The 13,675-nt window shown below is 48.9% G+C and overlaps 1 protein-coding gene across 2 annotated transcripts in view; it reads left to right on the top strand.

The window, feature by feature from the left end:
- Positions 1-13,675, top strand: part of LOC133256658 (MAL-like protein) — a 33,467-nt gene that overhangs the window by 15,940 nt on the left and 3,852 nt on the right. The window contains exons 3-4 of one of the 2 annotated variants that reach the window (XM_061431464.1): positions 8,026-8,193; positions 12,817-13,018. In XM_061431464.1, the coding sequence (XP_061287448.1) occupies positions 8,026-8,193; positions 12,817-13,018 (370 nt within the window). The remainder of the gene's footprint in view (positions 1-8,025; positions 8,194-12,816; positions 13,019-13,675) is intronic. The other variant, XM_061431465.1, reaches the window with a different exon arrangement.

Consider the following 13,675-nt stretch of genomic DNA (forward strand, 5'->3'; position numbering starts at 1 on the left):
CATAACACAGAAGAATTCCTCTGCTGATAACATTAACCTTAATTTTACAAGCGATTTAAAATCTTAGGATTGAAAAAATGATTAACAGATCTAGGGAGTTCCCCGGTGGTCCAGTGGTTAAGACTCCACGCTTCCATTAAAGCGGACACGGGTTTGATCCCTGGTCTAGGAAGTAAGACTCCACATGCCACATGATCAGAAAATAAAACACAGATCTGATTCCTGTTGTACCATTTAAACCGTTAAATCACCCTGGGGTTGAGGCATGCTGAGTGGGCGGTACCAAAGTCCTGAGGGACGCCTGTGCTGGCCTCGGTGACACGAACGGGGTGCTCTGTTTGAAGGGGCTGTGACTCTCTGGGCATTTTGTACCAGAACTGCCAGATGGGCTCCAAACAGCAGCTCCTGCATGGGGCTCGTCTTCTTTTTCCCTTCTAAAGGATGTGCGTCAAACATACAGCTGTACATTCATGTTCCCAGCAGCACTACCCCCAGTAGCTGAAAGGCGGAAGCAGCCCATGTGTCCGTCAAAGGATGAGTAAATAAAATAAACATGAGGGGACTTCTCTGGTGATCCCGTGGCTCCATCCCCGGTTCGGGAACTAAGCTCCCACATACCGTGGGACAACTGAGCCTACACTCCAGAGCCCGAATGCCAATACTAAGGCCTGGCCCAGCCAAAAATAAGTAAGTAAATACATATTTTGCAAATGAAATATAATAGATATGTGGTATATTCGTATAATGGAATGTTGTCATGCTCAGTCACTGAGTTCTGTCTGACTCTGTGACCTGATGGGCTGTAGCCTGCCAGACTCTTCTGTCCATGGACTTTTGCAGGCAAAAATAGTGGAGTGGGTTGCCATTTCCTTCTCCAGGGAATCTTCCCGACCCAGGGATGGAACCCACGTCTCCTGTGTTTCCTGCATCAGCAGGCAGATGTATATATGTGTATATTTATATATATATATTTATATATTTTACCACCGAGCCATCTGAGCAGCCCTCATAATGGAATATTATTCAGCTTTTAAAAGGAAGGAAATTCTGACAGCATGATTGAAGCTTGAGGATAATAGTCTGAGTGCAATAAGCCAGAAACAAAAGAACAAATACTCTATGATTCCATTTGTACAAAGTCGAGTAGTCAAACTTTTAGGGACAGAGGAATGCTGGTTGTCAAGGGCTGGAGGAGGGGGTATGGTGAGTTAGTGTTGAATGGGACAGAGTTTCAGTTTTGCCAGATGAAAAGTGTCCTGGAGATGGATGGGTGGTGGAGATGGTACACAGCCTTGCGGATGCTCTTAATACCACTGAGTAAGGTGAGTGTTAGCCGCTCAGTTGTGTCCAACTCTTTGCGACCACATGGACTGTAGCCCGCCAGGGTCCTTTGTCCGAGGAATTCTCCAGACAAGAACACTGGAGTGGGTAGCCATTCCCCTCTTCAGGGGATCTTCCAGACCCAGGTATCGAACCCAGGTCTCCCGCATTGCGGGCAGATTCTTTCCAGTGTGAGCCCCTAGGGAAGCCACTGAACTGTACATTTAAAAGCAGTTAAAATGGCACACTTTGTTCAGTGCATTTTATCACAATTTGGGGAAGGTAAACAATGGCCAAGGGGCTTGGACTCACACAATGTGGGCCGTGGCTACTTGAACGTGTGGGACGATAGTTTTCTTCATCTTGAAACATCTCAGCATCAGAAGGGGCCCCGAAATGGTCCTGGTTCCCATCGTGGACAAGCCAGACCTTGTTCTTCATTCAGCTCATTCTTCCCGGGCCATCAGAGGGAGCAGGAGCCCCCCGTTCACTTGGCCCCACTGCCCTCCTGGGCCTCCCTGTCTCGAGTCTGGCCTTTTCTTTTTTGCTTCTTGAATGTTTATTTCTTTATTTGACCTCGTTGGGTCTTCCGTTGCAGCACACAGGTTCAGTAGTTGCAGTGTGGGCTTACTTGCTCCACGGCATGTGGGATCTTAGTTCCTTGGCCAGGGATTGAACCCTCGTCCCCTGCATTGCAAGGTGGATTCTTAACAACTGGACTGCCAGGGAAGTCCCAGGAAGTCCCAGAAAAAGAGTCTCGCCTTTTTCCTGCAGCTTGTGTTCACCTAAGTACCAGTGAAGGGGAGGAGGGGCCACCAACGCTTTGTGAAGATTAAGCCAAGTGGTAAGGAAAGGAATGCAGTGTCAGTGGTGAATGGACCAGCCAGGCTGAAGTAACACCCAGCTATGCAGAAAAACCTGCCACTGGTATCACCCAGAGTATCGTATGGCCAGCATCTCCTCCTACTCCCAACCCCTTGACTGGCCCCACTGGGACCACGCCTCCCAGCAGCGGCCAGGAACCCAGGCTCGGCCCTGAGCCTGGTGTCTTTCAGCCCCTCCTCCCCCTTCACACAGGGTCATTGCAAGGGCAGCTCTGTCCTCACGGGCGATCAGAGTGAAGTTCCCAGCCTGTGGCAGTGCACCCAGGCCCTGCCCCTAGCCCCTCGGAGGCCCCTGGCTCCCCTCCTGCTCTGTCCTCTTAGGACGGATCCACTCTCCCCAAAGGAAAGGCAATCCTCTTCTTGCCTCTCCCATTCAAAATCTTTTCAAAAATGCTTGTTGAAGTATAGCTGATTTTCAATGTTGCCTTAGCCAAGTGTATCAGTTGTACACAGCATATCCACTCTTGTCAGACTGTTTTCCCATATAGGTCATTACAGAGTATTGAGTAGAGCTCCCTGTACTCAGTCGCTCAGTCGTGTCCAACTCTTGCGACCCTGTGGACTGTAGCCCGCCAGGCTAGCTGTCCGTATACGGTAGTACGTATGTGTCAACCCCAATCTCCCGATTTATTTCTCCCTCTCCCCCTTCTCCCTTGGTAACCATAGGTTTCTTTTCTACATCTGTGACTCTATTTCTATTTTGTAAATAAGTTTGTACCATTTTTAAGAGTCCACATGTAAGTGGTATCATATGATATTTGCGTTTCTCTTTCTGACTTACCTCACTCAGTATGCCAGTCTCTAGGTCCATTCATCTTGCTGCAAAATCTCTTGACTTTTGAAGTGAGCCCCCATCATCCAGCCCAGTGTCTTTCTTCTCTCTTTTTCAATGTGTATGTTGGTGATTTGGATTCATTTAAAAGATCTTGTCTCTGAGCCAAGAAATTCTCCTCCCGGGAGGTCAGGGCATGATTGGTTTATTGGGTCTCATTCCAGAAATACTCAAACCAATGCACATATATACATACATACGCTCATACGTTCTCTTCTTCTACGTAAATCATAGCATGCTGGGCACGCTGCTCTCTGCCTTGTACAATTCTAGGGTTTGTTCTATTCTGATATACAGAGTTTTTCATTCTCTTTGAAGGCTGCTGAGTTTTCCACTGTATGACATAATTGCTTTCACGACACCCCCTCACACCGGATGAAACATTTGGGATGCTTCTTTATCTTCCTGTAACCAGCAGGCTTCAATAAACAACACTGTACATTCACCATCTTGTGCATATGCGTTGTCTATAGGACAAATTCCCAACGTGAAATTCTTGGGTCAAAGAGCATATGCATTTAATGTCTTGATCAACAGCGTCAAAATAGTAGACTGGCTGATGGCACCATCATCTATCCTGGAAATGGTAACGGACTTCAACCTGGGGGCTGCAGGTGGGCTTGGAGGGACTGTGAGTCCCCGCATCTGTAGATAAAATCACACGTGTATGCAGGTACATTTTTCTAGGTGACCAAAGCTTTCATCAACTCCTTAGAAGGGTCTGTGGCCCTCAGTGCTATCTCATCTCCTCGCTGACTGGTGTCCCAGCTCTTCCAGAAGTGAACCTCCTATCCCTCAGGAGGACTGGCCTTGGTCTTTCCCTCTCCTGGGTCTTTCTCGGGGAAGATTCTCTCCCATGTCCTTATAGCCAATAACACGGCCAACAGTGGCTGCTCAACACTCACCCCGTGCGTGAGAGACTCATCTAATGCTCACAGGAACCAGGAAAGAGGAGTCCTCCCCGCCTCCTCTGTTTGATGAACTGGACATGGATGCAGAAATGAGTTAAATAATCTGCCCCTTTAGCAGAGCTAGGATTTGAACCCGGAAGCATCAGAACTGCTTGTGCATGAACTGGAGTGGAAGAGCCTGGAAGCAACAGGATGGGCCCTGGGGCTTCTCAGTCTTCACTGCATCACCTGGGACATTTTTAACAATGCAGCCTCCCTCACCACCTCTGGGGCAACATCCAGACCATGGGGCTTCCTCGAAGTCCCCGGATGGTCCCAGGTGTAGCAGGACTCAGGGTGTGGCTCTGAGGGTTCAGGCTCAGGAAATTATGTGTTTTAGAAGCGCCTAACCCTTATGCCATGCTTTGGTATGATTATTTTCCTTTATTAAGCATTTTTCAAAAGAATAATTATTGGCGGTATAGTGGTGAACTGCCTTCCAAAATAATAAGCATCCTCCAAAAATGACCAAAGTAGACCTTTTAAAAAGCATCATTTTCAACTCATGGATTTCAACTGGTTGATACAGTCCAATCCATTGGTGGTGCAGTGGTAAAGAACCCGCCTGCCAATGCAAGAGACACAGGTTCGATCCCTGGGTCAGGAAGATCCCCTGGAGAAGGAAATGGCAACCCACTCGAGTATTCTTGCCTGGGGAATCCCATGGACAGGGGAGCCTGGCGGGCTACAGTCTATGAGGTCACAAAGAGTCGGACAAGACTGAGCGACTAGGCGCAATCACAGTCGTTATTATATTTATTTGAAGGTCAAATTGCCCCATCTTTAGTCAGCAGCAGCCTTCTGAGTCCTTCTGACCTAAGCCCAAGAGCCTTTGAATATATTTTTCGGTCTGCTCTGATGATATGTCAGCTTCCCCAGCCCCGATCTGGAATTGGCCATTGCTCCTGACTGCATCTGGGTGCTGTTACCCCAGTTCTCATCCTCTAGCTCTTTAACCAGCTCTCTAAATGTGAGGGGCCTATTCTCCATGTTGTAGAGAAGAATGAGTAATAAATAAACTTATTAAGTTCTACCCTCCCTTAAGTGATCCCTTCCAGTTTCAGTTCAACCTTTAGAAAATGCACAGGTGAGTAATCTGTTTGTTCTTAAGAAACAGACCGCCAAAATCGTACTTGAAATACACTTGCTTTAATACAATCTTCTTCCACGTTGAAGGCCAGCCCCCAACATCTAAAAATATCTCCAGCTCTTGAGATATCAAAAACCGAGGGTTAAAAGTAGAGAATGATTTAGGTTGCCAAGCAAATTTGGAAAGCTAAATATAAATTTAGAAAAAAAAGTCAAGATAAATATTCAAAACTGTTTTCCCTGTAATGAATTCAACCGAGGCTGCTTGAGACAGAAACAGGATAGCAAACTCCACTGGTTTTAAATTCACCTGGAGTTTGGCCTTGGCCTTGGTTTCCTTATAATGTTCAGAAGATAGAGGGTGTGGAAATAAAAAGTGAATAACATTCCTTTGCGTAAAGCTGATTGTGCAACCTTTATGCCAAAAAGAAGGGGCAATTTGAGTAGATTCTCCCAAATGCTCAGGGCCCCACCTTGGGGCGTGAAATCTGGTGAGGTGGAGAGCCCCACCAGCGCCCCGTTCTATGTCCCACACGGCCTCAGACCTCAGTCCCTCCTTCCATTTCCTCCAGATGCTCCCCAGGAGGGCAGCGTCTCACACACTTTGAGAATGAAGTGTGGACACATAGATGGGGCGCGTGTGGCAGTGTCTGCCCAGGGCGGCCTCTGATGGCAGGAGCCGGGGTGAGGAGACCCTTTGCCAGCACTGATGGGCCTGGTAGGGCTGAGGCAGGGAAGCTGGCAGTAAGAGGCAGCAGGTATCAAGTGGCCGCTCTCTGTAGAAAGCCCATGGGAGTTTGAATTCCTGTACAGATGAAATGAGGCCATCTGAGTGAATGCATTTTATTTATAGATTTATTTTTTTGGTGCTGGGTCCTCATTGCTGTGTGTGGGCTTCCTCTAGTTTCAGCAAGTGGGGGCTACACTTGTTGCGGAGTGCGGGCTCTAAAGATGGGGCTCAGTAGTCGAGGTACACAGACATGTGGGTGGGGTCTTCCTGGGCCGGGGATGGAACCCATGTCCCCTGAATGTCCAGCTGGACTCTTAGCCGCTGGACCACCAGTGTGAATGCACCTCTGTGAATGCGCTTTATAAACTCTAAAGCCCCTAGTGAACGAGAGGTCGTGGTGGCGGGTTTATCATCGCGGTGCTTTAGTTGCTAAGTTGTGTCCGACTCTTTGCAGCCCCGTGGACTGTAGTCCACTAGGCTTCTGTGTCCATGGAATTCTCCAGGCAAGAATACTGGAGTGGGTTTCCATTTCCTTCTCCAGGGGATCTTCCCACTCGGGGACTGAACCTGGGTCTTCTGCATCACATGCACTCTTTACCAGCAGGAAGCCCATGGGTTTATCACTGAGTCATTCCAAAGAATGCTATTTGACACCCTCCCTACCTGCTTTTCTCCAGGCCCTGGGCTGGGCACCAGGAATCATCGGTGAATGGCACAGACCATTCTCTGCCCTCAGAGGTCTCATGTGAGTGTAAAATTTTATAGGTTCCACAGTCACTAAGTCCTGAATGCCATTGCAACTAACAACCAGCATTGTTTGGGTACTGGCAGTGGGCCAGCATCTTCAGGCATTTCTCATGGCTTGGTGGGGAAGGTGCTTGGCAGGTGCCCCCAAGCCATGCTCTGGCACCTCCCTTGGCATCGGCCACCTGGTCACTGCAATCAACATGCAAGAGCCCAGCTCAGGAGGACAGCGGCTCTTGTTCCTCTCTTCCTGCTTGGAACGAGGCGGCCCCAGCTCGCTCATGGGCAGTCCCGGGTCCAGCTTAGGGCTTCCACAATTCACCTGGAGATTGTTGAGGCCTGGGGCAGTGTGCTCTGAGAGGCAGCCAGGCTCCCGGGGGTCTTCCCAACCCTGCAAGAGGCTGGGAAGCTCTGCCTCGTGGTCCACTCCCTGGTCTCTTCTGGCTTCTCCTCCTGTTGCCTTTCGCTTCGGAAAGCCTGAGAATTCTCCACAAATTCAAAAGTGATTTTGCCTCTAGGACAACAGCAGTGGGAGCCCCATAAGGGATGGGGTGACTAATTTATGTCTGAAAGTGAAAGTGTTAGTCGCTCAGTCGAGTCCCACTCTTTTGCAACCCATGAACTGTAGCCTGCCGGGTTCCTCTGTCCGTGAGATTTCCCAGGCAAGAATACTGGAGTCGTCAGTTATTCCCTTTTCTAGGGAATCTTCCTGACCCAGGAATCAAACCCAGATCTCCTGCATTACGGGCAGGTTCTTTACCATCTGAGCCACCTGGGAAGCCCCATATCTGCGTCTATGTCATTTATCTGTAAGATGAGAGCTGCTAGTCCCAGGACCTGAAAGCTGTGTATCTTTCATCCGAGCCAGACAGAAGTAAGTGGAGCCCTTTATACAGAAAGTCTCTAAAAGAATCATTTAGAACTGAGCTAAGCCTACAGTCATGATCACAATCAACCTTCAACAAATATAGGAGGGAAAAGGTGAACAGGAATGAATATTAACAGAAGCCACAAACCACAGAATCAGGCTCTCAAGACCAAGACAAAGGGATCATCAGATTGAATATAAAATGAAGACAAGCATATTTAATAAAAAATGTCCATACCTCAACACACTGTATCCCCATTGCACAAACTGTAGAAGACCAAAAATGAAAGTGAAAGTGTTAGTCACTCAGTCGTGCTCCACTCTTAGTGACCCCACGGACTGTAGCCCCCAGCTCCTCTGTCCATAGATTCTCCAGGCAAGAATACTGGAGTGGGTAGCCAGTCCCTCCTCCAAGGGATCATCCTGATCCAGGGATCGAACCCGGGTCTCCCAAATTGCAGGCAGATTCTTCACCATCTGAGCCACCAGGGAAGCCCCTGAAGAGTGCTTAACCAAATCCAGAGGAGGACAGAGGTGGGAAATATGCAAAGAGCATCACACTCAGTGCCAGCCATTAAAGCGCCTTCTCCTGTGCTTTTCTCTTACAGATATTTGGGGTCTGGGTCTGGATCCTGGTGGTAGCCACGCAGGTAGCAAGCCCGCTGCTACAAGGATGGGTGATGTACGTCTCGCTCACCTCTTTCCTCATCTCCCTGATGCTCCTGTTGTCTTATGTGTTTGGATTTTACAAAAGATATGAGTCCTGGAAAATTCTGGTAAGAATCAGGGAGAGAGTCCCAGGGCCTGAGGCTCCTCCCAGACCAACGTCCTGGGCGTGGTTGAGGACAAACCCGGGTGGGAGGAGGAACCAGAGCCGCTTCCTGGGCTGGGCCCCTAGGGAATCTCAACCTTTCATCTGAAAGTGTTTACTATCAGATCATGATGCTGGGAAAGACTGGGGTCAGGAGGAGAAGGGGGCAACAGAGGATGAAAGAGTAGGATGGCATCATCGACTCAATGTGCTGTAGCCACCCGTTCCAGGAAACAAACTCACTCAGAAGGACAATGCAGATAGTGGAGAGCAGTTTATTACACCAGTGGGCCCAAGGTGGTCTCCTCTTAGCCAAGGACCCCGACCAGTTTCTGTAAAACCTTACATACCCTAAGTGTACGTGCTCAAACCCACCTCCCCAGATTCCCTGAAACTAGTCTGGACAAGGTAAAAGAGAGATACGATCAAAGTTAACCCATGATTCATGTGTCATAAGCCTAGATAGTTAAACAGTGGACTTTTATCAACAGGCCTGTGGCGATACCCCCAAAGCATAATGGGATTTACGACTTGGTTCTGTTACAGAGATAATTACCATACTCTTTTAGGTGACAGAGAGTCGAGGTGAGAGTCCAGAGGCTCCTACTTCGGGGGTCTGGTTTTCCACTGGTATGTCGTTTCCATAGATACTAGGCCTAGAGCTCAAAGTCCACAGTCCGGCCCATCATGGAGTCCTGCTTTCAAGGTGGAGCCTGTTCTGTCTGTTTCCTCCTTCATGGACATGAGTTTGAGCAGACTCCAAGTGATAGTGAGGTACAGAGGAGCCTGGCATGCTGCAGTCCAAGGAGGCGGACATGACTTAGCAACTGAACAACACCTATTAGAGAGGGCTTCAGTGGTAAAGAATCCATCTGCCAATGCAGGAGACGCAGGAGACAAGGGGTTCGATCCCTGGGTTGAGAAGATCCCCTGGAGAGGGAAAAGGCAACCCACTCCAGGATTCCTGCCTGGGAAATCCCATGGACAGAGTAGCCTGGCGGAGTACAGTCCATGGGGTTGCAACGTTAGACACGACTTAGCTACTAAACAACAACAACTATTAGATGGGAATAAAAGCATTCCTCTGCCGGAATCCTCCTGCTTTGTATTCCCCTCCACTGCCTCCCTTTGTAGGTAATATACGCACAGCCCAGCTCCTCCTGTAGCAAGCACACCCTGTAGTATTTCCCCTCTAATTTTAATTTATGGTAAAATAATTTGAACAGTATTGAAAGAAATATAGTAGGAAAAGAATAACCCCGATCTCAAGGTCTAACCACAACCACCTATCACGATTCATTCTTCCCTATTCCTGGCAAATTTTATGCAAAATGTATAAATCTCACTGAAGCAATCATTTTAGATGTAGAGTCTTTCATTTATTATTATGCCATCCATTAAATGTTTTTCATGTCATCACACCATCCTGATAACCATTGGAAATATTTCTCTATTGAACAATTCAAAACAGAAGCAGGGAGGATTGTATTGATATTATGGATCCTCATGTAACCATAACCCAGATTCCAGCATTTTCAAGACTTTATCACATTTGCTTCACCTAGCTTTTTTTTCCCCTAAAGAATCTTAAAGTAAATCCCCAACACCATGTCATTCCATTCTACACACTTCACTGCAGAATGCCTCCAAAAACTATACAAGCTTTCTTACATTATCAAACTTACATAAAGTTAATGATAATTCCTCATTATCATCAAAGGCACGGGTCACAGTTCTGGAAAATTATAACTGTCCCCCATTATAACACAGCCACTTCCCTGGTGGCTCAGACAGTAAAAACATCTGCCTACAATGCTGGAGACCCCAGGTGGATCCCGGGGTCAGGAAGATTCCCTGGAGAAGGAAATGGCAACACACTCCAGTACTCTTGCCTGGGAAAATCCCATGGACGGAGGAGCCTGGTAGGCTATAGTCCATGGAGTTGCAAAGAGTCCGACACAAGTGAGTGACTTCAGTTTCTTTCCCATTATAACTGAAATATGTTTTTGCAGTTTGAATCAGGGTCCTCACAGGCCTGTTTGAATCAGAGTCCTCACAGGCCTGTTTGAATCAGGGTCCTCACAGGCCTGTTTGATCAGGGTCCTCACAGGCCTGTTTGATCAGGGTCCTCACAGGCCCACTTGCACTTGGCAGTGGTGACTCTTGAGTACCTTTAATCTATTTTTCAGTAGGTGGTTGCCGAACCACGAAACACACCAGGATTCTTGGCCTCCGGGGGAGAAGAATTCAATCCGGGGCCAGTGACGAGGCTTGATCGCTCAGAACTTTTGTGTAATAAAGCTTTGCTGCTGCTGCTGCTAAGTCGCTTCAGTCCTGTCCGACTCTGTGCGACCCCCTAGACGGCAGCCCACCAGGCTCCTCTGTCCCTGGGATTCTCCAGGCAAGAACACTGGAGTGGGTTGCCATTTCCTTCTCCAATGCATGAAAGTGAAAAGTGAAAGGGAAGTCGCTCAGTCGTGTCCAACCCTCAGCGACCCCATGGACTGCAGCCTACCAGGCTCCTCCATCCATGGGATTTTCCGGGCAAGTGTACTGGAGTGGGCCTTCTCCGGTAATAAAGCTTTATTAAAGTATAAAAGAGATAGAGAACGCTTCTGACATAGACATCAGAAGGGGGCAGAAAGAGTGCCCCCTGCTAGCCTTTAAGTGGTATGTTATATACCTATCAGCAGAAAGAAATTAGAGAAAGGAGATGTCTCAAAACTCAGAGACTGGCACCAGGCCCCTCACCCACAACATGCATTTTGAGATAACATTGGCCCAAGGTGAGTTGTCCCAGGCCATAAAATGATTGACATGACTCTTGAAGAAAGGCAGGTTTCCAAGCAAAAACAGTCTCATTAACATAGCTTAAGAGAACATTTGCATGAGTAAAACATTCTGGTTTGTCTAGTTGGTTCTGAGTCTTAGGCAGAACCGACTTGAAGACAGAGTCTAGGGTAAATACATAGCTCATTAACATAGCTTAAGACAAACATTTCCAGGAGAAACACGCATTGCTTAGCTCCAGGTTTGAGAAAAGTTAAGTTCAGGTGGAGCCTGGTATCTTCATGGCAGCAGAGAATTTTAAGAGAAACCTCTTTTTAAATTTGTATAGAGAAGGGGGAAAAAACCTAACACTTGTTTGTTTCCTCCTGCCGCTTACTGCTGCTGCACCAGGCTCCCCCATCCCTGGGATTCTTCAGGCAAGAACACTGGAGTGGGTTGCCATTGCCTTCTCCAATGCATGAAAGTGAAAAGTGAAAGTGAAGTCATTCAGTCGTGTCCGACTCTTAGCGACCCCATGGACTGCAGCCTACCAGGCTCCTCCATCCATGGGATTTTCCAGGGAAGAGTACTGGAGTGGGGTGCCATTGCTTTCAACTGTCTGACACTTACAGCTTATTTCCTCCATTTGGAGACCCCTGGCCTTCCTGCCTATTACACTCTTACTATCATGGTTCTCCCTGCTGGTGAAAAAACTGGGTGGTCAGCTTTCCTGTAGACCAGGGGTCCCCCACCTCTGGGATCTAATGTCTGATGATCTAAGGTGGAGCTGATGTAATAATAATAGAGATAAATTGCACAGTTAATATAATGTACTTGAATTATCTTGAAACCAACCCCACCCACGGTCCATGAAAAGAAATTGTCTTTCACAAAACCAGTCCCTGCTGCCGAAAAGGCTGGGGACCGCTGCTGTAGAAGGGCCCACATTTTGATTTGTTTGCTTCTTCCTGGTGTGATTTGCTCCTCTGGTCCCTGAATTTTCTGTAAGCCAGAAGTTCGCATCTAAAGGCTAAACTGAAATGGGTTAAACCTTTCTGGCAAGGATGCTTCGTAAGCGTCTCCAAGTCACGTCACACATGGTGACTGGGGGTCCTTCTTTCACTGTGACAACCTTACCCCATCACTCTTTTCTCCAATGTCCTCTTTCATCTTCTGATGAATATTCTTTAGGGGTTGCAAAATGCCAATTTGCCTTACGACATTCCTTCCAGAATACTATGGTATTCTTATGATGTTAAAGGACACTGCTGAGAGTTTAGCATAAAGGTTCAACGATGGATGGAACCTAGAGTCAGATTAGCCTGACTCTGCCATGTGTCAGCTAAGCCTCGGTTTTCTCATCTTTAAAGTGGGCATGTTACTAGTAGCTGCCTTATGAAATCAGCTGTGAAGATTTAATGACACAAGTATATACAGTTAGGAAAGCACCCAGCAAACAGCAGGCCTTCATAGCACTAACAGCTGGGGAGCACAGGCTTGGTGGTAATGTGGCCTGGTTTCAAATCCTGGCTCAGCCTGTGGTCATTGACTTTAACCTTGGACTTCTATTTCCTCAAAATGGCATTAACGATAAATAGAACCGACCTCATAGTTCACAAGGTTAAATGAGATAAACGAGGAAAAGATTTAGCCTACACTTTGACCGGGAAGAAGCACTCAATAAATCTTGGTTCATACTGGTATTGCCATTTATTTAATCCACTATTGCTCACGACATAGAAATTTCACTCGAAACACTGCGAAAGGAAAAAGCAGGAGTTTCGGGAGCAGGCTTGTCTCTTTGGCCCCCTCTGCCCAGCGGCTGAGTCAGAGGACAAGGCGTTACCTGCTTGCGTGCCCGTGTGACAGTGGCCATGGCCTCTGCTGCATCTTTCCAGGACAGCCTGTATCACGGGACCACGGGCATCCTGTACATGAGCGCCGCCGTGTTACAAGTGCACGCCACCATCGTGTCGGAGACCCAGGACCTGAAAAACTACTATATAAATACTGCGGCCTCGGTGAGTGCGGGGAAAGATCACGGCAGGCGCCACCGGGGGGGAGAGCCAGGGGCTCGGCCTCGGTGAGCGCTGGGAAAGATCACGGCAGGCGCCACCAGCGGGGGAGAGCCAGGGGCTCGGCCTCGGTGAGTGCGGGGAAAGATCACGGCAGGCGCCACCGGGGGGGAGAGCCAGGGGCTCGGCCTCGGTGAGCGCTGGGAAAGATCACGGCAGGCGCCACCAGCGGGGGAGAGCCAGGGGCTCGGCCTCGGTGAGTGCGGGGAAAGATCACGGCAGGCGCCACCGGGGGGGAGAGCCAGGGGCTCGGCCTCGGTGAGCGCTGGGAAAGATCACGGCAGGCGCCACCGGGGGGGAGAGCCAGGGGCTCGGCCTCGGTGAGCGCTGGGAAAGATCACGGCAGGCGCCACCGGGGGGGAGAGCCAGGGGCTCGGCCTCGGTGAGCGCTGGGAAAGATCACGGCAGGCGCCACCGGGGGGGAGAGCCAGGGGCTCGGCCTCCGTGAACGCTGGGAAAGATCACGGCAGGCGCCACCGGGGGGGAGAGCCAGGGGCTCGATTCTGTCTCCTCTGGAACAGATGACCCTACATCCTCAGACTGGAGGAGTCTTGCGGGATGGGAGGGGTTGTGTGCGTGTGTGTGAGAGCGCATGCGTGCACG

This window comes from Bos javanicus, chromosome 11, assembly GCF_032452875.1.
Source record: "Bos javanicus breed banteng chromosome 11, ARS-OSU_banteng_1.0, whole genome shotgun sequence".
Lineage (NCBI taxonomy): Eukaryota > Metazoa > Chordata > Mammalia > Artiodactyla > Bovidae > Bos > Bos javanicus.